The sequence below is a fragment of the Enhydra lutris genome, unplaced genomic scaffold (genome assembly GCF_002288905.1).
Source record: "Enhydra lutris kenyoni isolate GAN:26980312 unplaced genomic scaffold, ASM228890v2 scaffoldscaffold20, whole genome shotgun sequence".
Taxonomy (NCBI): Eukaryota; Metazoa; Chordata; class Mammalia; order Carnivora; family Mustelidae; genus Enhydra; species Enhydra lutris.
In genome coordinates this window covers 7,018,506-7,046,083 of record NW_019154104.1, presented here as the reverse complement: position 1 = coordinate 7,046,083, position 27,578 = coordinate 7,018,506, and the positions used below count along the sequence as shown (strand labels likewise).

Here is a 27,578-nt window from a genome sequence, read left to right as displayed (position 1 = left end):
CGGGTCATGATCCCAGTGTTCTGAGATCGAGTCCCACATCAGGCTCCTTGCTCAGCAGGGAGCCTGCTTCTCCCTCTGCCTCTGCCTGCCTCTCTGCCTACTTGTGATCTCTGTCTGTCAGATAAATAAATAAAATCTTTAAAAAAAAAAAAAAAAGGAAAGAAAATATTTTTTCCAAGTCCATGGCTTATCTTTGCCTTTTCCTAAGAATGTCTCTTACAGACCAAATGTTTTTAATTTTAATAAATTGTAATTCATCAATATTTTTCCTTTTATGGACCATACTTTTAGTGTCATGCTCTGTCAAACCCCAAATCAGGCAAGTTTCCTCCTATGTTTTTTTCTCGAGGTTCTATAGCTTCCAGTTTTACACTTAGGTCTATAATTCATTTTGAATTAATTTTTGTAAAAGGTCTGATATAAATGTCTAGGTTAATTTTTTTTACAGAGGGATGTTCAGTTGTTCCACCACCATTTGTTGAAAGGATGATTCTTTCTACATTGAATTGTCTTCGCAGCTTTATAAAAAATGCAGTGACTGGGGATGCCTGGGTGGCTCAGTTGGTTGGGCGGCTGCCTTCAGCTCGGGTCATGATCCCAGTGTTCTGAGATCGAGTCCCACATCAGGCTCCTTGCTCAGCAGGGAGCCTGCTTCTCCCTCTGCCTCTGCCTGCCTCTCTGCCTGTGCTTGCTCTCTCTCTCTCTCTCTCTCTCTCTCTCTAATAAATAAATAAAATCTTTTAAAAAAATGCAGTGATTGTATTTGGATGAGTCTATTTCTGGACTCTCTGCTGTTGTGTTTATCTGTTCTAAATTTCACCAACACCACTTTGGCTTGATTACAGGAGCTTTATAGCAAGTTGTGAAATGAGGTAATGAGGTTTCCAACTTTGTTTTTATTTTATAAAACTCTTTTAGCTATTCTAGTTCCTTCACTTTTTCATATAAATTTCAGAATCAGCTTGTTGAGATCAGAAAAGAGGCATACAGTTAGACCTTATTTCCTAACAATTCTGATAATCTGTCTTTTAATTAGTGTATAGATCACTCACATGTAAAATGGATTAAAATCTACTTCTGGGGCACCTGGATGGCTCAGTTGGTTAAGCCTCCAACTTTTGGTGTCAGCTCGGGTTGTGATCTCAGGGTCCTGGGACAGAGCCCCACATTGGGCTCCAAGCTCAAATCTGCTTGAGATCCTCTCTCTCTTCTCTCTTAACCCCTCCTGCTCATACTCTCTCTCTCTCTCTCTAAAATAAATCTTAAATAAAAATAAAAAATTTTTAAAATTAGATCTACCTTCTTACTAGCTATTTTCTATTTGTTCCATCATTTGCCTCTTTTTTCATTTTCTCTGTCTACTATCAGGTTCACTGAGTATTTCTTAGAATTCCATTTGCTCACTTCTATAGATATTATTTACTTCAGTTTTTTTAAATGTTTAGTAGAGGGGCGCCTGGCATCTGACCCTTGATCTCAGGGTTGTGAGTTCAGGCTCCACATTGGGCACAGAACCTACTTAAAAAATAAATAAATGGAATAAAATGTTTGGTGGATGCCCTAGGTTTACAATATGCATCTTTAGTTAGTGGGAGTCTACTTGCAAATGTCTTATATCCCTTTACTTGTTGTGTAAGGAACTTCTAAAGGTATATCCCCAGTATATTCTCTGCTATACCTGAGAATCACCAAGGAGATGTGGAAAAATACAGCAATCCCAAGCTTAACTGAAAAAAATGTTTTTAAAGTAGGATCCATGCCCAGCATAGAACCCAACACAGGGTCTGAACGCATGACCCTGAGATCAAGATCTGAGCCAAGATCAAGAGTTGGACACTCAACTGACTAAGCCACTCAGGCACACACCCCCCCAGCTCCCAAAATGAATTTAATCAGAATCTGAGGTGGGAGGTTGAGGGGGGACTGCAAGGCAAAAATTCCCGGAGATTCTTAGTAAGCAGCCAGGTTGGACCACCCATCCCCAAAGATCATGTGTTAGCACCTAGTGCTTATATGTGATGTGTAGCCTGGGAAGGAGTTTGATTGTCATTGAGAAGGCAAAGTACTTGAGCAGTGCTTACACTTGGTAGAAGTACCAGTGACTGAGCACCTATTATCCTCATACATTTATGTCCACTGCCCACCCCCTGCAGGCTTTTGTGATTTCTGGTTTAGACTGTAACCATTAGAAGACACTGAATTATGGTGCAAGGAATGTGTAAAAGCATGTTTAATGGAAATGGGTAAAAGAAATCAATTTCTTATAGGTGTGATATAACATGCCTCCCTCCAATCCATCAAGGAAGGACCAGGCAGACTAATTTAAGTCCTCACCCTGAAACTCTTCAATTTTTATAGACGGTAGTGTCAACAATCTGAGAGTCTGGACGTGATTTAAGACCGTGAATAATTTTCCAAGAACAAAATATCAGTGAAATCACTAGCACTAAATCTGCCATTTCCCATAAGCAACTTGATAGCATGAGTCCTAAAATAACTCTAAAGTTTAGAGGTTTGGCCTTTGTCAGAACACTAGGAAAAGGCTATCTTTAAAAACACCCAGTTTTTCATAGAAGAAGGACTAGAAGCAACATTTATTGAATTCTGACTCTTATTTTAAAGGTTAGGAAACCGAGGGGCATCCAGGTGGCTCAACTGGTTAAGCACTGACTCTTGATTTCAGCTCAGGTCATGATCTCATGGGTGGTGAGATCGAGCCCTTAGTCAGGCTCCCGCTCAGCAGGGAATTTGCTTAAGATTCTCTCCCTCTGTCCCTCCTCTTGCTTGTAAGCATGCATTCTCTCTCTCTCTCAAATAAATAAATAAATAAAATCTTTCAAAAAAAAAAGTTAGGAAAGAAACTTAGAAAAGTGCTTTGTTCAGGTTCACACACCTAGTCAAGACCACACAGTCCAAAGATTCTGATCTCATAAGTCTTCATTCTGTAATGCTTCCATGTTCTCATAAACTAAGCCTTCAGATTGTCAGAGCAGTTACTCTGGATAACTCCAGGAGTAGAGAATATATGGGGAAATTTTATATAAAATTTGAATATAGGGGGTTTTGGGGGGCGTTTTTTTAGTTTAATTTTATTTTTTCAGTGTTCCAAGATTCATGGTTTGTGCACCACACCCAGTACTCCATGCAATACATGCCGTCCTTAATACCCACCACCAGGCTCACCTAACCCCCCATGCCCCTCTGCTCCAAAACCCTCAGTTTGTTTCTCAGAGTCCACAGTATCTTATGGTTCATCTCTCCCTCCAATTTTCCCCCAATTCACTTTGCCTTTCCTTCTGCTAATGTCCTCCATGTTATTCCTTATGCTCCACAAGAAAGTGAAATCACATGATAATTGACTCTCTCTGCTTGACTTATTTCACTCAGCGTAATCTCCTCCAGTCCCGTCTATGTTGATACAGAATTTGGGTATTCATCCTTTCTGATGGAGGCATAGTTAAAATTTGAATATAGGTTTGATTTGTTTCAAGTCAGTTCCCAAATTGCTCTGATTAGAAATTATGAAAATACCCATATGTAATGGTAAAGGTACTGTTATATTTTTATTCTGGCCATTCTATTGCAAGTGGTCAATAAAGTTACTTTTAGGAGGATCCATTTCCATAGTGTAGTTTGAAGACAATAAAAATTCTAGCTATGATTGGTTAAGATCATGTATAACACTGAGTAATAGAAAACCCAAAAGTTAAGTTTTCTCTTTTATGAAAGTCTGACAAAGGATTGGTGTCTCTACCAGGTCTATTCCAGGATCCATATAAACGCAGTAATTCCAGAGACTCATGCTCCTTCTAGCTTGTTACTATACTGAACATGGCCTTCATTCTTAGGACCAGTTCCTGGGCCAAGATGGCTGCTCCAGGTTCTGCCATCACATCCACATTCCAGCCAATACAAAGAAAGAAAGGGAAAAAGAAGGGCATACTCCCGCCTTTATGGACAAATTCCTAATATTACATACATCTCTTCTATCTTACACATTAACAAGAATGTTGTCACACATGAATGCTTCTTGTAAAGGAGAATGAGAAATGTTTTGATTCCCAATAACTCAACCAAAAATGGGGAGTGCAATTATTTTTTTAAGGGAAAATAGACTTTGAGAGCAAGTAGTAGTCTCTATCATAGCTTATGAGAAAATCTTTTGTTTATTATATACAAATGATACAGATGAAAACAAACATTCTCAGTTGTCTGGAAAGCAAGATTTTTTTTTTTTTTTTTTAATGACCATGTTAGTGGTTAATAGTGATGTTCTTTTTTGGAACAGGATGATGGTCAGTGTTTAGTGGGATTTTTTTCCCTGGGCTCCCTAAATTGTAATCAAGACCCAAAATCAGAACAAAAAGAGATGGACAATTGCACTGTTATTTCTGAGAAATGCTGGTCTTGGACATAGTCACTGGGAGAAACATCATTTCAGCAAAAAGCATCCTACTCCACTGTATTAGTTTCCCAGGGTTGCTCTAACCAATCCTGGTAGTTTAAAACAACAAACGTTTATTCTGTGAGAACTCAGGAGGCCTAAAGTCTGAGATCAGTATCACTGGGCCAAAATCAAAATGTCAGCAGGGTCTCTATCTCTCCCTCTGGTGGTTCCATAGGACAATCTATTCTTTGCCTCTTCTGGCTTATGGTGGCTGCTGACGATCACTTGGCTTATGACAACATACTCCAGTCTCTGCTTCTATAGTCACATCATCTTCTCTTCCTTCTGTGTGACCTCCCTCTACTTCCCTCTTATGAGGAGGACACTAGTGGTTGTATTCAGGGCCCACCCAGATAAGCCAGGATCACTGTCCCTTCTCAAGATCCTTCATTTAACCATCTCCACAGAGACTCCTTTTCCTTATAAAATAACATTTCTAGGATCTAGGGATTGGGATCTGATATCTTTGGGTGGCCGTCATTCAGCTACCCAGCGTCATTCAGTAATACAGCCACCAAAAAGAAAATGGGAAGATGACTGGGAAAAATTAAGTCATCACCTTTTAGTGGAGGGCATTTCTTATAAGGAGAAGCCATCTCCTGCCTCTCTTCTTTGTCATGGGGAAGAGGAGAGCTGCTTCCCCTCCTGGAAAGCAAGGGAGGAAGATGCCAAGAGAAACATTCATTGGTGGATTCATAGGTGCCTACAAAAAGGGGAATTCTCATTCCACTCCCTGGTTACATACATGTCTATGTTAGCCAGTAGTTTTTCTCACCTGCACCTGTGATCCAGGCAGAAGGGAATGAATTAAGGAGACAATGCAATGTAGAGGGTAGTCAGACAGAGAGGGGCCACTCCCCTTCCCTGCACCACTCCATGGTTCTAGGTCCCCAAAAACACCGAAAACAATTTCCCATATACCTGCAAGTTTATAAGTCTGGGGTCTACAGTCTGGTTGGGGATTGCAGTTGCCAGACAGGCAGGTCCATTAAAGCTGTGGGGAGCAAAGCAGCCAGTGGGGTTCATTTGGAGTCAAATATTGCAACATATTACCAACATCTGGGGAAGCTGCTTGGCACTGAGACACCATCGGAAGGGCATTCCTCCAGACCGAGTTCATACTAAAGAGCTAGAACAACATCAACCACCCATGGAGAGATATGTGAAGACATCAAATCCAATAAGGAGCTTGTCTATTTTATTCCTTCTTCCTCTCCACCTTAGGAACAGAGGAGCCAGGACAAAGAGCTAGGGAGGGGGGATGTGTGAAACCTGATCCCAGGCACCTCCAATACCATCCAGCAGAACCCACTAGTCTGGCCAGTGCTACAGGAGGGGAAGAGAAGAGCTTTAGATCTTACGAAAGATTACATTTTAAGATAAATAGAACTGAGTCTTAAAAACAACTGAAGGTGTTTTTAATTATGGAAAATGACAAGAAAACTAAAGAATCAGGCTAAGGTGTCCTTAAGAGCCCCTCTGACTCTGTGAGAGGGAACTTCATTAGAGCACAGGTGGAAACAGGGATCTGGAAAAATAAATGCTCTATGTTTTTAGCCTCACTTGAAACTGAAACTTTCTATTAAAACCATTTTGTCTTTTAATCAAAATCACATCAGAGCACCAGCCTCTGCAAATCTGAGTGTGGCCTTGTCTACCTAGTCCCTCTTTTACCTGTGCCACCCCCCGACCCCGCCACCGGCCAACCTGTGGAAGCAGGGATACTGTTGTACTAAGCTGGTGTTTTCCAAATTTCAGTCTTTTAAGTGTCATCCGCATGATGTTTGCCATATTGTGATATCAGTAAACATTATTGTTCCCTTTATAGCTTTCTTTTGAATTTACTCACTTTTTAAATTAAACATTTTTAAAAGAAAAATTATGCCTCAATTATAATTGGAAGAATGTAGTAATTGCCATAAATAAGCACCACAAAGACAGGAAAAAGGATACCCTCAAATACTATGGCCTGAGACTGAGTTTTGGCTTCTGTTTAAAGAGGAAAATTAGCGAAGGTGAATTTCCCAATGCCATAGTAGGATCACAATGAGACCTCTTGTAATTAAGAGTGAGAGAATTGCAAAAGGAATAACTTTCTCACGGGCTAATCAGAAATTATTCAACACTGTGACTGAGCCATAAGGTATCAAATGCCAAAACTTCAAATGAGAGGAAGTTATTCTAGAATATAAAGATACTGTCAGGGTTGCCTAGGTGGCTCAGTTGGTTGGGCATCTGCCTTTCAACTCAGGTCATGATCTCAGGGTCCTGGGATGGAGACCCATGTCAGGCTCCCTGCTCCACGGGGATCTGCTTCTCCCTCTCCCTCTGTCCCACCCCTGCTCATTCTCTCTCTCTCTGAAGTAAATAAATAAAATCTTTTTTTTAAAAAATACCATCAGTACACACCTGCCTCCACCATCTCACTAGCAGCTTTTACCACTACTTGGGAATTCACACTGGAAGATGAGGTGTTAAAAGACGTCCTAGAATTTTAGAGCATGAAACGCTATAAATGTGCCCATTAGGACTCTTTCCTTGCAAGTGAGAGCACAGAATTTATTGGTTCCTATAACTGGTAAGTCTGGTTCAAATACTTCCACCAGAGCTGTACTGGGCGACTCTCTCCTCTCTCCTTCCCTCCACTGTCCTCTCCCTCCCATCCTCCCTTTCGCTCTCTTTCAACCTCTCTCTCTCCCTCCCTCTGTTTCTGTTTCCCCTTATCTGTTGTATATGTGCTTTCTACAGAGAACAAGATAGCTGTCAGCAGCACAGACCTCTATCTCCCAGCTCAGCAAACCCAACAGAAAAAGTCAGTGTTAATAGCTCTAGAAGCCAGGTCCCAAAGAGGATGCCGATAGGGTGGGATGCTGACTAGGTTTCTGTGCCCATCTTTGAGTCAATCCCCATAGCCAGTTAGCCGGACACATTCTGGCCAAGCCAGAGTCACAGTTCCCCTTCCTGTGATAAAGGAGGGGCAGGAGAAGAGAAGGGACAGGGAAGGAGGAAGATGGAGAATATCACCCAAAGGACAAGGGATGTGTTTCCCACAGGAGGACAAGGGAGAGAATGCTGGGCAGACAAAAAAAAAAACCAGGTATTCACAACAAACGCCTTCTCTGTGCCAGTGTAAGCAATTCGAAAAGAACTTAAAAGGTTACTTAATGATACTAACATTTAAAAATACAAAGGGTAAATGTGTGTTGAATGGTTACTGTCTCCAGGGAAGTGGGCCCCGTCAATGCCCTTTCTTCGCCTGCCAATCCCAACTTTAACACTGAGCCCCTGCACCTTACTGCCTAGAGGTTTCTCTGAACACTGCAGCCCACTTTACCTGCTCATTGGGAATTAACCACCTGCCCCTGGCAGCTCTTAGACACAGTCTGATGGCAGGTGGTGGATAAATACCCCAGCTCCCCATCCTCGGGTAGGGGAGCTCCACTGTGTTTTGTTTCCCAGAGTTCCCTGCAGACACTGAGGTTCAGTTGTGCATGAATTGATGGAACATTTTACAGCTTTCTTCCCTTCTTTGTCTCACGTATGTACTCCCTACTAGTGTTTACTAGGATGACCTCCTAAATAAACAACTTGTACTTGAATCCCTGTCCCAGAGTCTGCTTCTGGGGAGCTTACACTATGGCAGCCAGGCAGGCATTTTGGTAAGCTATTTATTCATATTACCTCTGAGCATTCCTGTAAGAATCACATAGACACAATTATTATGCTATGATATCTGCAGTCAAATGCTGTACCCCTGAGCTATACTCCCTATGCTATGATATCTTACCCTCAAAGAAAGAGGGTCCTTGGTTGAAGTCAGACAGGAAATAGCAAAGCCAGGATTCAAAAGTAAGTAGAGTCCAACAGACACTTGATGGCTATCCCATGTTACCTGTCCAGCTTCCAGGATTACTATAAATGATGCAGAGAAAATATGGTTGTATCCTGTAGAATCCGAAAGGAAAATGGGATGGGACGCCTGGGTGGCTCAGTCAGTTGGGTGTCTGCCTTCGGCACCGGTCATGATCCCTGGGTCCTGGAATTGAATCCCACATTGGGCTCCCTGCTCAGCAGGAAGTCTGCCTCTCCCCTTCCCTCTGCCCCTCCCCTCCCTGGTGTGCAAACGTTCTCTCTCCCTCAAATGAATAAAATCTTTTAAAATAAATAAATAAAATTAAATAAGTAAGTAAAAGGGAAATGTGAGCTGAAGGGTCACGGGTCTTACACAGAGTAGGTGCTCATCAATTACTTGGAATAACTTCTTAATAAATTAATGGTTGAAATAACAGGTGACAGTTTTTAGTTTTCAGGATGTTATTAATGTGTTCTTTTCTGCCATCCTTGAAAAAGAAGCTGCCCCTTCTCAGAAGTAATTCTCCAGTATAAAATGTTCCTAAACTCAATGTCAGTGATAGTCTCTCTGGATTATGGCAAAGTAATTATCTTCAGGGTGGGAGAAAAAACAGGCTCAAATGAGCTCTATTTCATTTTGAGAGAATAATATATGTTGGTCTTTTAGGGAAAAAATACGACTTTAAAATATACATACATTTATCTCAGGCAGCTGAGACACAGGTTTGCCCAAGAAAAAGGATATGAGAAAAGTCTCATTTACCCTTTCCATTTTATACGTCCATGATTGCACATGAAAATAATTTTTTCATTATTTTTGGTAGCATGTGCGTAAAAATGCAAACAGGCATAATGAAATGTCACTGAGATAATTGTCTAGCTGTCTATTTCCTGACTTAGTGGAATAAGCATTAAATCGAGAGTCATAAGCTGAGTTGTGGGAGCTAATTATTTATCTTCTCTGTGCTCCAGTAGTCTTTTCTGCTAGATGAAGGCTTTGGTTTAGGGATCCTGGCATCCTTCTAGCCCCCAAATTTTCTGACGTGCAAGGAGAAATATTTGTTCACTGCCAACCTTATTTAAAAAGTAAATTAAAGGACACCTGGGTGGCTCAGTAGGTTAAAGCCTCTGCCTTTGGCTCAGGTCATGATCCCAGCGTCCTAGGATCGAGCCCCGCATCGGGCTCTCTGCTCAGCAGGGAGCCTGCTTCCTTTCCTCTCTCTCTGCCTACCTCTCTGCCTACTTGTGCTCTCTCTGTCAAATAAATAAATAAAATCTTAAAAAAAAATAAAAAGTAAATTAAGGAGGCTTGGAGAATCACTCACTCTACCTTGTCTGTTTATCGTACACAAACATCTGCTCCACATGTTATAAATGAAACAGAGGAAGTCCTTCTATGCCCAGAGCACAATAAAAGTTTCTAGACTGTGTCCTCATTGTGGGAAATGCCTCCTGAATTTACTTGTTGACTCACAATGTTTTTCTTTAATCTGAGGTTACCCATGGGTATATACGTCGGTGGACACTTAATGTTACATGACAAGAAGGTATTTTCATAACACATTTTCATACTGTTGGTCAATTTAGATTTTGTTTAAAAATATGAAACACAATGAGCACTGAATAATTGTTTTCGGGCAAGGAAATGGAAGGACTCAAGGTCAGAGAAACCTCATATCTGAGCCAAATCAAATCAGAAATTGAGCATATTTGAGGGGGTCAGGAAACCCCCAACTCTTATTGTCTAAGCCTACTTGTTCAAATATCCTAAAGAAATAATTAATGAAGTCAAAATCTGCATCTGAGTTTCCAATGGTGCTCTCCAAACACTAGGTTATCAAGTCAAACCAAATGGCCCTCTCTCTTCAGTGCTGTCCGCAAAGGTGGCAGCCATCTTCTACTGGCATCAGACCTCTAGTGAAGCCCAAGTTCATTAAAAAGGTGACCACCCCGAAGTTCATCCTGGACCAGTCAGAGCGATATGTCTAAAATTAAGCGCAACTGGCGGAAACCCAGAGGCACTGACAATAAGGTGCGCAGAAGATTTAAGGACCAGATCTTGATGCCCAGGCTTAGTTAAGGAATCAACAAGGAAACAAAGCACATGCTACTCAGTGGCTTCTGGAACTTCCTCATTCACAACGTCAAGGAGCTTGAGGAGTGGGTAGATGTGCAACAAATCTCGCCGTGCAGAGATTGCTCACAACGTCTCCTCCAAGAACCCCAAGAACAGCCAGTTTGGCCATCACAGTCGCCAGTCCCATTGCCAGGTTGCACAGTGAAGAAAATGAATAGACAGCTTGTGTGCATTTCGTATTTGTGTTAATAAAACCATAAAACTAAAAGAAAAAAACAGTGGCATCGTCTGTATCAGAGCACTTTTGATTTACAAAAGAGCAATTTTTTGTCATTCACACTAATAATTTAAAGTGTTTGGGGGGGTGCTCGCTTTGGCGGCACACATACTAAAGTGTTTGAGGAGTGTGTTGAAGGCAGATATCCTAAAAGACAAAGCACAAAAGGGTGCCTAGAGAGGAGATTGAATCCCTAAGGAAAACTGGATAGGGCACCAGTAAAGGATGGTTTTCACTGGTGGCTTCCAAAATCCAGTTGCTGTTGCTGTTGTTTTTTAACTGATCTATGCGTGGCAGTTTGTGAATCATAGATGCACTTAGAAGAGCTTCACTGCAATGTCCCAGAAATCTATTAATTGTTAAAACTCCAAACTCTGCTTCAAGTTTTTTTAATTTTATTAACATACAATGTATTATTTTTTTTCAGGGGTACAGGTCTGTGATTCATCAGTCTTACACAATTCAAAGCACTCACCATAACACATATCCTCCCCAATGTCCATCACCCAGCCACCCTATCCCTACTCCCCACCCCCCCAGCAACCCTCAGTTTGTTTCCTGAGATTAAGAGTCTGTTATGGTTTGTCTCCCTCCTAATCCCATCTTGTTTCATTTTCCCCTCCTTTCCCCCCATGACCCTCCATCCTGCCTCTCAAACTCCTCATATCAGAAAGAGCATAAGATAATTTCCTTTCTCTGACTGACTTATTTCTTTTAGCATAATACCCTCTCGTTCTATCCACATCGTTGTGAAACAAATATTACCAGGATAGACTAACGACTTAGTTACGCTTTTTTGTTTTGCTTTGTTTTTTAGTGGTGAAGCCACCTGTAAACAGGGAACACATTAAGTGGAGATTATCCAATCTTTAGGCTGAGCATTGCCCCTGATGTATTGTGGCAACTGATTGGCAGTGGAAGAACAGATAAAATGCTTCCTAAACTATGGGGACAGGTTACCTAGTAACCATAGAATGATTAAATTCTGTTCACAGAGACTTGTTCTCTTAATTGGATGAAAAGATTTAAAGAACACAGCTGGAGAGAAACTGGAGCCACGGAGGACTGTGACAGGCGTCAGTGGGCCTCATGTTGGCAGTTCTAGCAGCCTTCACTAAAGGACCACAGTATGGAATTGAATCCTTTGTTAGTAATAAGAAGCATCGAGGCTGCCTACAGACCATAATTTGGTGCTCCCCTCACCTATAGGAAAAATGAAGATAAGGTATGCAATGGAGCACATTAAGTGTAGTGCAAACTCCATGTGGCAGTATAGTTCTGAGAGTGACCATTTCCTGTGTACAAGATTATGTTTGTGCTCCGATATCAAAGTTCTATTCTTTACTAGAATGCAGAATGGTCATTTGGAGTCAGTAGATCCTGTTACCACTCCCTTTTGTCTGTTGGGCACATGTTGGTTTATAGAGAATTATGGTCATTCCATTCTCCCCAGCTTTGACAATAAAAGTAAGAAAAACCAAGTTCTAGGTTGACAATGATTTTTTTTTCCTTTGGTCCATTAAGGACCTTTAGGTAACACAGTCATTTTTTTCTTGTGCTCAAAAAAGAACTCAGCATGCATGTCATTAACTATAATTGGAAAAGCTCTACCTGAGAGTCACTTTCAAAAATGTCTTTCAGGGGACACCTAGGTAGCTCAGTTGGTTGAGTGCCCAACTCTTTATTTTGGCTCAGGTCATGGTCTCAGGGTTGTGATATCGAGCCTCATGTTGGGCTCCATACTAGGCATGAAACCTGCTTAAGATACTCTCTCTTCCTCTACCCCTCCCCACCTCATGCGTGCTCTCTCTCTCTCTCCCAAAAAAAAAAAAAAAAAAAAGTGTCTTTCAGTTAGACCTTATACTCCTTTTTTTTTTTTTAAAAGATTTTATCTATTTTATTTGACAGATTACAAGTAGGCAGAGGCAGGCAGAGAGAGAGGAGGAAGCAGGCTCCCTGCTGAGCAGAGAGCCCAATACAGGGCTTGATCCCAGGACCCTGGGATCATGACCTGAGCCCAACGCAGAGGCTTTAACCCACTGAGCCACACAGGCGCCCCTAGACCTTATAATTCTTGAGTAAGATTTATAAGTTAATACTGCCTCAGTTTGGCTGCTCTCCTAACAGGGAAGCAGCTTAAAATTTTCTTAAACCCCCTCTAGTGACAAAAAAACAAATTAATCCATTAATAACATGCTAATATTTCCAAGCTGCAAGTTCTGTTCTCTCTTTTAGTATTAGATGAATCAATAGTTACAGTATTTTGATTGGAGAATGATTAAGAGATTGTCAATAGCTCATGATCTCAAGCGCTCTTTAGTCACCAAAACCTAAGGGACTTTGGTTTGAAACTGAAGTCAACACAAAGTGCACACACATCCTGTAATTCTACTTCTTTTACTCTGCCTTATTATCTATTTCTTTAAAAATTTTTCCTAAATATTTGCTTTTGTGTTTCAGGGACTTTAGGGATTACAATATGTTCATCAGAACCCAAAGAATGGAAAAAGATTATCTTGGGCTTTTACATCTTGTTGCTTTTATTACGTTTATTGGATAAATTTCACTGTGGTGTTAAGCACGTCCTAACAGACAAACATGAGTTCCAGGAATCCTCTGAATTATGAAACTAAGGGTTATCTATAAATATACAGATTAAATATATAAATGATAATGTAATATGATTTTTAAATGTAAAGTAAAATGCAATAAATAAACTATATAGCATATGTATTAGACTATATATTATGGTATGTGTGACATACAGTTTATTTTATTCATATCTCTAGTTCCAAAGGGTTTAGAGCTCCTCCTATAAAATATAGGTTTAACTGAGCCATTAAAAAAAGCCACCTAATAAAGGGATTTAGAGATAAATAGAAAAATACACTATGAATGATTATTGCAACTGAGCATAAATCTTAGTTTCAAGCTTCCTGTCACCTAAGACGACAAGGGAAACCCAATAATAAAAGTAAGCATGCCAATTAATTAGGGAGGAAAAAGATTTTCCTCCTAAAGTATATAAATTTCTAGATATCGATAAAAAATATACCATTGGAATAACTTCTTAATATGAAATTCATATTTAAATATACAATAAAAGGTTTTTAAGAATGCCAAGACTAAGTCTATTGCACCTGGTAGTGATGGTAGTGATCCCCCCGCCAATGGAAGGATGTTTCTGGGAACTAACTCTACCATAAGCCCATACTGGTTGCATGGATCTGTCTATGATCACGATTGCCTCCTGGGAATGGCAACCGGAAAGGACCCTTGCTTTCTTATTTATACACACCAACCGAAAGTCAAGGACAAATTGAATTGAACTTATGATGATGTTTGCTGCTAAAATTGGAGAGAAAAAGTGAATTCTTGAAAGAATTGGAACAAAATCCTTAAATAATGAAATGAGATGGCTTCAGTTGAAGTTGGATACCAAGTAGTGTTGTCTCCAGAACACTCTCCTAGTCTTGGAGATTCTTTCCTATTTCAAAGCAGTATATACTTTTCATCCTAAGTTTTACTTTCATAAGAGGAGCTGGCATCACCTGGGTGAATCAAATCACTGTGTTACCTCTCCCAGGGGTGTTTGCCTGTTAAGCTTTTGCTGTAATTCAATTTAACAAATGTTTAGGAGGCCTATTATGTGCAAGGTATTTTCCAGATGCTAGTAGTGGAATAAAAGGCTTCATGTTCTTAAATAGGGATTTCAAGCATCATTGAATAGGTAGGCAAGTGAGTTTTGTTCTCTGGGCAACATCTGACTCTGCCCCTGTATCCTTCAAAATGACCTTTGTTGTTGGGGCCACAGAGCCATCACACATACTGACACATTCCTCAAATTTTTAGTCTAATTTTCTCCTTTCCCTGGTTTTAGAGAACCAGGAGTTCAGGTGTTACTGTAGCTGAATTTCTGGCTTATTCCCCTTCCCTTGTCATACCATTCCTGACTAACTCCCTTATGTCTGGATTTTTCCTTAGAAAAGAGAAAAACTATTATTTGTTGAAAACCTCATTTTATTTTCCAGGCAGTGTATATATTAATCCTTACAAGTGTTAGTAGCATCATTTACATTTTAGAAAACAAGGACCTGAGGCTCAGAGAGGTTTCCAAACAAGGACCCAAGCTGACAAGTGGCAGAAAAGTTCCATATACCTGACTCCAAAGCCAGTATTTTTTCCATCACACCAGCCGTTCTCAAAGGGGGTGCTCCCCCCCCCCCGGGGAAATTTGGCAATATCTGGTGACATTTTTGTCACAAGCAGAGGTGGAAAGCGTGGGTTACTACTGTCCACTGGTGGGTTGAGGCCACGGATGCTGCTAAATGTCCTACCATGTACAGGGCACCTCCCACAACAAAGAATTATGCACCCAGCCCAAATGTCAGTGGTGCCACTGATGAGAAGCGAGCGGTACATTACAGAATGCTCCCTGACCTATTGTGATCTTATTTCTAAGAACCCAAAGGTAGGTCTGCTTCAAAATTAAAGGGTAGAAAGCCACAGAACGCCTCGTTCATATTACAACTCTGTTCCAGCGTAAAGAAAAACAGACTGGAGCCTTAAAATGAAAATACTGGCTGTGGGGAGAGAAGGGGAGTAGAGCTCAGTAAGCAGAAAGGAAATGCGAACTGATTGTTGAGGTTAAAAATCAAAATGTAAATATATAGATTTTTTCATCCCCAGGATTTTCACTAATCCAAGTGTTCACGAGCTACTTTGAAATTTAACTATTTGGACCTGATTAAATGTTACCCGGACCTCAATCAACATCTGCGTTTGATTTTTTTTTTTTTTTTTTTTTTCTGGGACCCAGGGCCGTGGATGCCAGATGAGGCCACCTTGTCGCCAGCTCTTCCCGCAGGACAAGACCTGCCAGGTGCTGGTGACTTGGCTCCTGACAGGAGGCCGCTCTGTGGCCGACTGGCAGGATCCCAGAACCACAGACAGGCGTTTCAGGCACTTTCCCCGCCCAGTGCCCCCATCCTCAACTGCTTCCCGCCTTTCCTGGTAACCCCGGGGGCGGGGCTGCGGGAGAGTACGTCCCCGCGCCGTGACGTCACAATCTAAGCGCCTTGGCCCCGGCTCTTAGCAACGGGCTTGACGACGGTCTCCGGCAGCTGCGGCCCCGCGCCGCCTACTGCGCGGCAGTCCTCTGCTGCGGGGCCTGGCCCGGCCCGGGGAAGGACCGAAGGGGTCCTAACGTGTCCCCACGGCGGCTGCAAGAGAATCTAAGCATGGATGGCAGCCGGAGAGGTAAAGGGAGCTCTCGCAGTGACGGCCGCCTCACGCCGGCCCTCGCTCCGGGCCTGGGATTCGGGATGCGGGTCGCGTGTGCACGGGTGCAGGAGCGCCCTGGGGGCTGCCGCTCCTCTGTTCAGTCGCCACTGTTGACCCAGGTGTTATCTCGCGCACAGGAGGGAGGCCCTCCTTGCTCAGAATTTGTGGCCCTGACTCCTGGAACCCTGGTCACCTGAACTGCGGGGCATGCAGCCTTTTTCACCTCGGTGCCTCAGAGTCAGAGGAACTAAATTTGGTCTTTAGGGTCAGACCTCCCAGAGCCCCAGATCAAACCCCCTGCTCTACGCAAGGGCGACACCCGCTTTCCTCATCCCTGGAATGTGGCCGTAAAACAATCATGTCCGAGTTCTTGAAAATTAAATGCAGATAATATATAACTCCTGGCATATTTTAAGTAATCAGTAAATATGAAATCTTTCTTCTGTAACCACCTGCCTCCCCACAAAACAAGTAACCCAGGGATTCTCTAACTTTAATGTGAAAAGGAATCCCCTGGAAATCATGTTAAAATGTAGATTTCATAATCTACAGTCAGTACCTCTGGTGGGGTCTGAGGTTGTGCATTTCTTTTCTTTTTTTTTTTTTTTTTTAAGATTTTATTTATTTTTTTGACAGACAGATCACAAGTAGGCAGAGAGGCAGGCAGAAAGAGAGAGAAAGTAGGCTCCCTGCTGAGCAGAGAGCCTGATGTGGGGCTCCATCCCAGGACCCTGGGATCATGACCTGAGCCGAAGGCAGAGGCTTTAACCCACTGAGCCACCCAGGCCCCCAGATTGTGCATTTCTTTTTTTTTTTTTTTAAGATTTTATTTATTTATTTGACAGAGATCACAGGTAGGCAGAGAGGCAGGCAGAGAGAGAGAGGAGGAAGCAGACTCCCCGCTGAGCAGAGAGCCCGACGTGGGGCTCGATCCCAGGACCCTGGGACCATGACCTGAGCGGAAGGCAGAGGCTTTAACTCACTGAGCCACCCAGGCGCCCCTGGATTGTGCATTTCTAATAAGCTTCCAAATGATACAGTGTTGCTGGCTGCAGTTTTAGTGGTGAAAGACTAATCCATAATCACTGTGTACACCTGCACTTTATTCTCAGGGTGGAACTCTTGGGGCCATATAACTTTAAATCTCTATGAATTGACTCAATCCAAATAATTTGCATTTTCACATTTTCTGAGCAAAGAGAGTTCTTGCCTCAAGCCAGATAAAGTAATCTCCAGATCCCCCCCCATTATCACTTTTAAAAGTATCTTAAAGCAAGCTGCTAGATAGTTCCTTGCAATAAGTCTTGCTTTGAATATGAGTGTGCCTTTATTATGTAATCATTGGTCAAAATAAGTGCTGTTCTGAATATAGGAAATTAACTATCCATTGATAGCAAACTATATTCTGACACTCTATCAATCTAAATTCCAGAAAAAGCTAACTAACGTGCCTTTATGGTTTTTAGAAATTTTGCAACATAAGCTACCCTTGCTGTGTACCAGAAATAATTCTCAAGCTATCTCTTGATAGGTATTATCCTTATTTCACAGCAAATAAACTAAGAGATCATAAATAACTTGCCAAGGTCACAGTAAGCAGCAGAACAGTCTTTATATCCAGAAGAGGAATGTGAAATCCTAGAGCTATTGTTTTTTACTTACTGTCCCATGGCAGAGGTGGGAGTATGGGAAAGGATGTATGTAAAATTTCAAGTATACAGGCATACCTTAGAGATACTGCAGAATCCATTTTATTGAAATAAAGCAAATATTTCAATAAAGTGAGTCAAAAGAATGTTTTGGTTTCCCAGTGTATATAAAAGTTTTGTTTACTCTACAGTCTATTAAGTATGCAGTAACAGGGGCACCTGGGTGGCTCAGTGGGTTAAAGCCTCTGCCTTCGGCTCAGGTCATGATCCCAGCCTCCTGGGTCCTGGGATCAAGCCAGCTTGGCATTGGGCTCTCTGCTCAGCAGGGAGCCGGCTTCCTCCTCTCTCTGCCTGCTTGTGATCTCTGTCTGTCAAATAAATAAATAAAATCTTAAAAAAAAAAAGTATGCAGTAACATTATGTTTAAAAAAACAATGTGTACCCTGATTTAAAAATACTTTATTGCTAAAAAATTGCTAACCATTATCTGAGCTTTCAGCAAGTACATAATCTTTTTGCTGGTGAAGGGTCTTGCATTAATGTGATGGCTGCTGACTGGTCTGAGTAGTGGTTGCTGACCACTGGGGTGACTGTGGTATTTCTTAAAATGAAACAACATTGGGGGTGCCTGGGATGCCCAGTGGAGCATGTGATGCTTGATGTATGGATCATGAGTTTGAGCCCCACACGGGGTGTAGAGATTACTTTTAAAAAATGAAATCTTTGGGGCCCCTGGGTGGCTCAGTGGGTTAAAGCCTCTGCTTTCGGCTCAGGTCATGATCCCAGGGTCTTGGGATCGAGCCCCGCATCGGGCTCTCTGCTCAGCAAGGAGCCTGCTTTCCTTCCTCTCTCTCTGCCTGCCTCTCTGCCTACCTGTGATCTCTGTCAAATAAATTTAAAAAAAAATTAAAAAAAAATAAAAATAAATGAAATCTTTAAAAAAAGAAGGAAGGAAGAAGGAGAAAAGGAAAAGAAAAGAAGACAACTTTGAAGTTTGCCACATTGGTTGACCCCTCCTTTAATGAATGATTTCTCTGTAGCTTGTGATGCCCTTTGATGGCGTTTTACCCATAGTAGAGCTTCTTTCAAAACGAGTTAATTCTATGAGCTAAGTTTATGTAGTATTCTAAATCCTTTGTTGTCATTTCAACGATCTTCACGGCATCTTTACCAGGAATAGATTCTCAAGAAGCCACTTTCTTGGCTTAGTCTTTAAGAAGCCACTCCTCATCTGTTAAAGTTTTATTGTAAGTTTGCAGCAATTCAGTCCCATCTTAAGGTTCTACTTCTAATTCTAGTTCTGTGGTTATTTCTGCCACATCTGCAGGTACTTCCTCCCCTGAAGTCTTGAGCCCCTTAGTCATCCATGAGGGTTGGAATCAGTTTCTTCCAAATTCATATTAATGTTGATATTGTGACTTCTTCCTACAAATCAAATATTCTTAATGGCATCTAGAATGGTGAATCCTTTCCAGAAGGTTTCCCATTTACTTTGCCCTGATCCATCAGTGGAATGGCAGCTGTAGCCTTAAGAAATGTGTTCCTGAAATAATGAGACTTGAAAAGTTGAAATTACTCCTTGATCTGTGGTCTGCAGAATGGATATTGTGTTAGCAGACATGAAAACATTAATCTCATTGTACATCTCCATCAGAGCTCTTGGGTGACCAGGTACATTGTTGATGACCAGTATATTTTGAAAGGAATCTTTTTCTGAGGAATAGGCCTCAACAGTAAGCCTAAATTATCCATTGAGAGGCACCTGAGTGTCTCACTTGGTTAAGGGACTGCCTTTGGCTCAGGTCATGATCCCAGGGTCCTGGGATGGAGCCTTGCATCAAGCTCCCTGCTCAGCGGGGGGCCTGTTTCTCCCTTTTCCTCTTCCCCTGCTTGTGTTCTCTCTCTCTTTCTCTCTCTCTGTCAAATAAATAAAAATAAAATCTTAAAAAAAAATTTTTTTTAATCTGTTGAGCCCACCCAGACACACACACACACACACATACACACATACACACACACACACACACACACACACACACACACACACACACAGAACCACCCTAAAGTATTCATTAAACTGTGTTGTAAACAGATGTGTTGTCACGTGGGCATTGTTGTTCCATTTATAGAGCACTGGCACAGTGGATTTAGCATAATTCTTAAGGGCCCTAGGATTTTCAAAATGGTAAATGAGCTTTAGCTCCAACTTAAAGTCACCAGCTGCATTATTAGCCCCTAGCAGGAGAGTCAGCCTGTCCTTTGAAGCGTTACAGGCATTGACTTCTCAGAGACTCTGAAAGTCCCAGATGGCATCTTCCAATATAAAGCTGTTTCGTCTACGTTGAAAGTCTGTTTAGTGTAGCCGCCTCAATAATGATCTTAGCTAGATCTTCCGGATAACTTGCTGGTTCACCTTATACTCCTATGTTATAGAGGTGGCTTCTTTTTCTTAAACCTCATGAAGTAACCCCAGCTAGCTTCAGACTTCTCTTCTGCAGCTTCCTTACCTCTTTCAGCCTTCATAGAAAAGAGAATTGGGGGCTTGCTCTGGATTAGGCTTTGCATTTTTGTTTTTGTTCTAGTTTTGGGTTGTTGTTTTTTTTTTTTTTTTAATTAGGCTTTGGTTAAAGGGAATATTGTAGCTAGTTTAATTTTTTATCCAGACCACTAAAACTTTCTACACATCAGCAATAAGGCTATTTCACTTTCTTATCATTTATGTGTTTCCTAGAGCAGCACTTTTAATTTCCTTCAAGAACTTTTCTTTTGAATGTGTATAACTTGGCTAAATGTTTGACACAAGAGGCCTAGATGTGGCCTATCTCCACTTTCAACATGCCTTCCTCACTAAGCTTAATTATTTCTAACTTGCCTTAAAGTGAGATGCATGCTACTGTTCCTTTCACTTGAACACTTATAGGTCATTGTAGGATTATTAATTGGCCTAATTTTAATATCTTTGTTTCTCAGGGAATAGGGAAGTCCAAGAAAGTGAAGATAGGTGGAGGAATGGCTGGTTGGTAGAGCAGTCAGAACATACAACATTTACCAAGTTTCCCTTGATTCAGATCCAAAATCTGAGTCTATTACAGAGAATTGTGTAATCTTGGGCAAATCTTTGTGCTTCACTCTAAAGTGAGGGTAATGATAATACCTATCTCATAGGATTGTTATAAGGATTAAATGAATTTATAGTTACCAAGTGCTTAGAACAGTTCCTGCCTGGCACAGTTAGTATTCAGTATATTGGCTTTTGACTACAAGTGAAGAAACCCAATTCAAACTGGTTTAGAGAATTTTTAGCTTCTGTAAAGAAATGGCTAGTAATGTCTAGTACTGTCAAACATGGTTAGATCCAGGGACTCAAGTGAAATTATCAGGAATCTTTTCTGTCTTCCATTTCTCTCTGTTAGGCTTCATTCTCCAACAGGTTCCCTGTCTGGTACAAGACGGCCACCAGGAGTACCAGACTTCTTTCTGTCTTATACTAGGCTCCAGTCCAGTAGAGAGAGTATCTCTTTCCTAATAGTTCCAGTAAAAGTCCCAGGATTGTGTGTCATTGGCTGGACTTGGATCACATTGTTATTCCTGATTCACTGAACATAACTGGTCAGATTTGGATTATATGCCCACCCCTTAGCTGTGAGATAAGCTCTACTTGAATTACTTGGCATAAGAGTAAGGCAAGAGTAAGGTAACCCAAGTGCAAGTTGAGGTTCTATTTCCAGATAAAGGGACATTGGATTCTGGGCAGGCAAAATGTGAAACACTGTTTTCCTCCAGAGAAACAAGGTTTGCTGGAGAGGTTTTGTTGGTCATTTTGCTTTTTTTGTGTGTTTAGGGCTCAGGTCCCCTTCTTTCCTGATAGAAACAAACTATGCTAATTTCAGGACTTTCATTATAAACTCAAATGAAATCACCTTGACCTCTCTTGTCCCAAATAATAAGTTAATTTTTTCCTTCCTGCTCTCTGGCCTGTGATAGAGAAGGATCTTCTCAGATAATCAGATCTCAAGTATTTTTTATTTTAGTCTTTTCTAGCAGGCTTTGTTTTCTGGCCTGGATTTTAGTTCTATCTCAGTACCTCTCTTTCCATTTTCATTCATCTATATTTCTTCCAAACTTTGTGTCCCTTCCACCCCTTTTTAGCTTACAGCAGCCCACCTGATAGCAGACTGACCATTTTACCCTCTTAAAACATATCTTAGGTATACACTATTCATATTAAATTCATATTTAAATTCTATTAAAATCTATAAGTCAGCCTTTTTATCTTGAAGATTACTCCTCAAAACACAATTCACTTTTGGGAGAAAGAAATTAATTTTGTGATGAGGTATATATCTAATTTTCTGACATTCCATTTGGTCTAAAAGATGAGACACTGACTTTAGGGGAAACAGCGAGGATCCAAACAAGAGCGTAAGGGGGTTGGATAAGATGAACCTTAAGACATCTTTTAGTAATTAAGTGCTGATTCTGACATTTTTATATATTTATGTTATACATAGTAACATTATATTATATAATTTCTAATTTATTAAACTACTTTGTGAGAGGATTATTTTCTTTTCTTTTTTTTTTTTTTTTAGATTTTATTTTTTTATTTGACAGAGATCACAAGTAGGCAGAGAGGCAGGCAGAGAGAGAGAGGAGGAAGCAGGCTCCCCACTGAGCAGAGAGCCCGACGCGGGGCTCGATCCCAGGACCCTGGGATCATGACCTGAGCCGAAGGCAGAGGCTTTAACCCACTGAGCCACCCAGGCGCCCAGAGAGGATTATTTTCTTAAAATTACTTTTAAGAACAGACTTACTTTTGATTAACTGAAATAGTTAATATTTATGTATTAACTCAAAATCTCACTTCTACTATATCTCTAAATCATTAAAAAATCTGAATAAAATTAATATATATCAAATAACATAAGTGAGGCATTTATCATTTTATTCAGTGAAACTAACATCTCAGGGTACAGCTGAAAACAGCTTATTTTTTTAAGAGATAGCCTTTTATCTTCTACAGCAGTAGAATTTTTGTCTGTCTGATATATCATTGCTGATTAGTATCATGATTGATTAAAATTTTAAACAACTCTGAAAGTTAAAATCAAAGATATATTTATTATTTTTAAATATTCAATATTGTTGTTGTACAAGTTGTGTTTCATTTATCCTAATTCATATTTTTTTGTTAAAAGTCAGAGCAACCTCTGTCCTTCCCAGATACGGTCCACCATACTTGTTTAAAGGACACTTGAGCACCAAAAGTAATGGTAAGTGAGGTATTTAGGTGGTAAAAGATTATGTGTTAAAAAGTTGACTGTTTACTTTATTTGTAAATTATAGGACATGATAAAAAATTCCTTCAATCAGTATTGGACTTCATATTGTTAATTACAGTTAAATATTATAGGAATTCTTAAGATGAAGGAATTTAGGAAGCCATCCTTTCAAACTAGTGTTGTGCCCAGGATGTGGCCCTGGCTGCTGCCTGCTCCCTGCTGCAGCTCCAGCCCCTCCCTCCGTGCTGGCAGACCTCCCTGGCTTCCCACGCCTTCCTGGCTAAAATGGTGATTTGGAGGTTAATAAAGACACTGGCGCTGAAAAGGAAAAGTTGTGCCGATAAAGAGCACTTGAGAAATGCATTTTGTATCAGAAGTAAACACCTATGATTTTATTTTTACATCTGGATTTCTAGATTCTATGAAAAAGAAATCTGTATTTTCACATTTTAAAGCCTTTAACTTTTTTTTTTTTTTAAGATTTTTTAATTTATTTATTTGACAGAGAGAGATCACAAGTAGGCAGAGAAGCAGGCAGAGAGAGAGAGAGAGAGGGAAGCAGGCTCCCTGCTGAGCAGAGAGCCCGATGCGGGACTTGATCCCAGGACCTTGAGATCATGACCTGAACCGAAGGCAGTGGCTTAACCCACTGAGCCACCCAGGCGCCCCAAGCCTTTAACTTTTTAATGTGAACTTAAAATATATTTTTATAATTATAGCTTCAAAACTTAAACTCTGGGTTTTTTAAGGCAAAATGATTTAAGTCTTTTTTTCCTTATTTACATGAAAAATCTTTGATACTGGTTCCTGTAAAAGTGAAAGAAAAAAAAAGTGAAAGAAGGATCACATTTTCAGTTAACTTATTTCTTATAATAAAGTATATGTACACATAAATCAGAGTCATAAATGTTGAAAATTATTTCTAACTAAAAATCTAAAACTTGGGGCACCTGGGTGGCTCAGTGGGTTAAGCCTCTGCCTTCGGCTCAGGTCATGATTTCAGGGTCCTGGGATCAAGCCCCACATTGGGCTCTCTGCTCAGCAGGGAGCCTGCTTCCCCCTTTCTCTCTGCCTGCCTCTCTACCTACTTGTGATCTCTCTGTCTGTCAAATAAATAAAATCTTTTAAAATAAATAAATAATAAAAATCTAAAACTGGATGTAAAGTATACATACATTAGAAAAGCAGAACGAACAGCAATAAATAGTTTGCTGACTTTTTAACAATCTCTGCACAGCTGAAACTGTGGACTCTGAGAAACAAACTGAGGGTTTTGGTGGGGGGGTAGGTTGGGTGAGCCTGGTGGTGGGTATTATGGAGGGCATGTATTACATGAAGCACTGGGTGTGGTGCATAAACAATGAATTCTGGAACACTGAAAAGAAATTTTAAAAAGTAAATAAAAATTTAAAAAAATATATGTGCAGAGCTGGTAAGGTTTAGTGGGTCTAAGTTGGAGGCTGCCTGGGTTCACATCTAAATTGTGCCCTATATCAGCTGTGGGACCTTGAAGACCTTATTCACATCTCTCTGCCTTAGTGTCCATTTCTATTAAATGGTGATAATAATAACTAAATGAGTGTTTCCATGTTAAGAGCTTAGAACAATGCATGCATGGTACCTATTCAATGAATTTAATAGTAATAGTAGTATTGAGCTTATCATTATTGTATACCCTTGTATTATGCATAGAATTTCCCTAGAAGGTTGCATAAAAATAATAAGAGTTATGCTTCTGCGAGGGGAAGGAGCGGTCATGCAGGAAGTTCCCTTATTTTTCAATCTTTATATGCCATTTTAGCTGTTGATTTCTTAAAACTATATGTTTGTATTCTGAAGTCTGTTTTTAATGTTTAAAAGTTATGCCTACATTTATTTACATTTTATACATTTATACTAATACAAATTTCTAAGGTTTCTTTTAAACAGTTTAGATGAGATTGAGAAGTTTAATGTTTTGGAATTTCTATGTGACTCTATTTGTCTTAAGATAGTCCTAATACTTGAAGAAGAGTGCAGTAAACTGATGGTGTTTTTCAGGTGTAAAATTAGAAGTTGCCTCTCAGAAAAGAATCTTTGCATAGTATTTGAGTTTCAAATTTGTTTGATTTATCCAACTATTAACAATGCTAACATTATTTTATAATCAGCCAAGTGGCTAAACATTTTTAGTTGTGAGATTGAGTCCTGTCAATAAGAAACAGTTTTGTAAATACAATGATAGATTATATTCTACATTTTCTTCCCAAACTCTCAGTCTTAGAAAGGTTTGAACCCAAGTAGTCAATAGCGCGCCAGTTACCAGTGCAAGATTAAGGCTAGGACATATTCAGCATCACAGATAGGTTAGTATGTCTGTTGGTTAATTTTCAGAATATTTTATAAAAATGAGCTTAATAATCAGTATCTTGTTTATCTCATGATGAATTTTAATTCTAAATATATAATTATTAAATATGTTTTAATTTTTAGCTTTTTGCACTGACTCCTCCTCTCTCAGACTAAGTACTCTCCACCTGGTCAAGAATCACATGGCTGTTCACTATAATAAAATCCTTTCAGCCAAAGGTAAAAATGTGCAAATGTGAACTTTCTATACCCAATTTAAACCCTCAGCTTCACTTCTAATTAGGGTAAATCTGTAGCAAAAATGAATATATATAAATGGATTTGCGTTTGGTGTGGTAAGATATCAACTGTTAACTCTAACTTTTATATGTAGAAAATTCAGAATGCCATTTTTATTAACTGTATTTGATATCTGTATAATAACTATATTATCTGATTTTACCTGTGTTATCCATAATATATTTTTTGTGGTTAGATATTGATCTTAATATAATAAAAGTTTGTAATCTACTCTTTTGTTTTCAAATCTACTATAGAAATTGTACAAAGAGGATGCCAGCTACCACTTTTTTCTTTTTTGTTGCTTTATTGAGAAAATAACATACACAATAAAATCAGCCAATTTTAAGCATATAGTTAAGTGTTTTGGAACATCTATACATTTGTATAAAGACCACAGCAATCATTCTGTGCAGGTATTGACTAACTACAGGTCGTAGGCCAAATCCTCCTGCCACCATTTTTGTACAGCTCTTGAGCTAAGAGTGATATTTATATTTATGTTTTTAAACAGCCAGAAAAAATCAAAAGAACAATATTTCATAACATGTGAAAGTCACAGGAAATTCAAATTTCATTGTCCATAAATAAACACAATCATGTTCATTCTTGGATATATTATCTATGGTAGCTTTTGCGCTAACGAGCAGAGTGTACTAGTTGTGACAGAGGCCATAATCACTCCGTAAAGCCTGAAGGATTTACCATCTGTTCCTTTGCAGAAAACTATTCACTGACCCCTGATATAGGACATTCCCATCACCCTAAAAAGTTCTTCCTAGTCCTTTGCAATCAGTCTCTTCCCCCAGTCCCTAGTAACCACTGATCTGCTTTTTATCACTATAGTTTTGCCTTTTCTAGAATTTCATATAAATGGAATCATACACTGTATATCATTTTGTGTCTGGCTCCTTTCAATTAGCTAATGCTCTGGAGACTAATCCATGTTGGTATGTACATCCTTAATTCTTCCTTTTTATTGTTAAGCAGTTTTCCCATTCAATGAATATACCACAGTTAGCTTATGAATTCATCAGTTGGTGGATATTCGGATTGTTTTGACTCAATTTTGGCCATTAGGAATAAAGCTGCTATAAACATTCATGTGTAGTCTTTGAACATGTGCTTCCTTTTTACTCCGATAAATGTATTCACTCGGACTGGAATTGTTGGGTAAAATGTTAAGTATGTTTAACTTTTCAAGAAACTGCCTGTTTTCCAGAGTGAGTAGTGACATTGTGTGTTTCTGTCACTTCCACATTCTCACTAGCACTTCCTTTTGGTCATCCTTCTGCAGCCATTCTAGTGGAGATTGAAGTCACTCATCAGGGTTTTAGCTTGTATTTCTCTAATGCCAAATGATGTCGAGCAACTTCCCTTGTGCTTATTTGCTAGCTGTAGATCTTTTTTGGTGAAATATCTGTTCAGATGTTTTGCCCATTTTTTAAAATAAGTTGTTTCTTAATGCTAAATTGTGAAAGTTCTTTGTATATTACATACAGATCCTGTATCAGATACATTTTCTCAGGGGACTTATCTTTTTATTTTCTTAAAATTTTTATTATGAAATTATTTTAGACTTCTAGAAATGTAGCAAAAATAGTATAGTGTCACAGAAACCCTTCACCCAGCTTTCCTTAATGTCAAAATCTTACATAACCACAGTACAGTTATTAAAACTAGCAACTGAATAGTGATAGAATACTATTAACTACAGATCTTATTTGAATTTCACCAGTTTTTCACCAATGTCTTCCAAGAAGTTTTTGTTTTTTCATTTAAAGAGCTGTTTTTTATTTATTTTATTTTTTTTTTAAGATTTTATTTATTTATTTGACACAAAGAGAGAAAGAGATCATAAGTAGGCAGAGAGGCAGGCAGAAAGAGAGGGAGAAGCAGGCTCCCCGCTGAGCAGAGAGCCCGATGCGGGGCTCGATTCCAGGACCCTGAGATCATGACCTGGGCCGAAGGCAGAGGCTTAACCTACTGAGCCACCCAGGCACCCCAAGAGCTAAGTTTTTTAAATTGTAGTTCGCATTTTGTGAAGTTTATATTTTAAATGACTGAGAAATCTAAAGAAAAA

General features: G+C 39.8%; 1 protein-coding gene across 4 annotated transcripts in view; it reads left to right on the top strand.

Moving 5' to 3' along the window:
• The first annotated feature begins 15,791 nt into the window (after positions 1-15,791).
• The window catches only part of LOC111148571 (spermatogenesis associated 7), a 41,283-nt gene continuing 29,496 nt past the window's right edge, over positions 15,792-27,578 (top strand). For 2 of the 4 annotated variants that reach the window (XM_022505248.1, XM_022505246.1), the window contains exons 1-3: positions 15,819-15,912; positions 22,784-22,858; positions 25,340-25,435. In XM_022505248.1, coding sequence (XP_022360956.1) covers positions 15,894-15,912; positions 22,784-22,858; positions 25,340-25,435 — 190 coding nt within the window. In that variant the 5' untranslated portion in view covers positions 15,819-15,893. Of the gene's footprint in view, positions 15,913-22,783; positions 22,859-25,339; positions 25,436-27,578 lie in introns of all 4 variants that reach the window. The other 2 variants (XM_022505247.1, XM_022505249.1) reach the window with 2 other exon arrangements.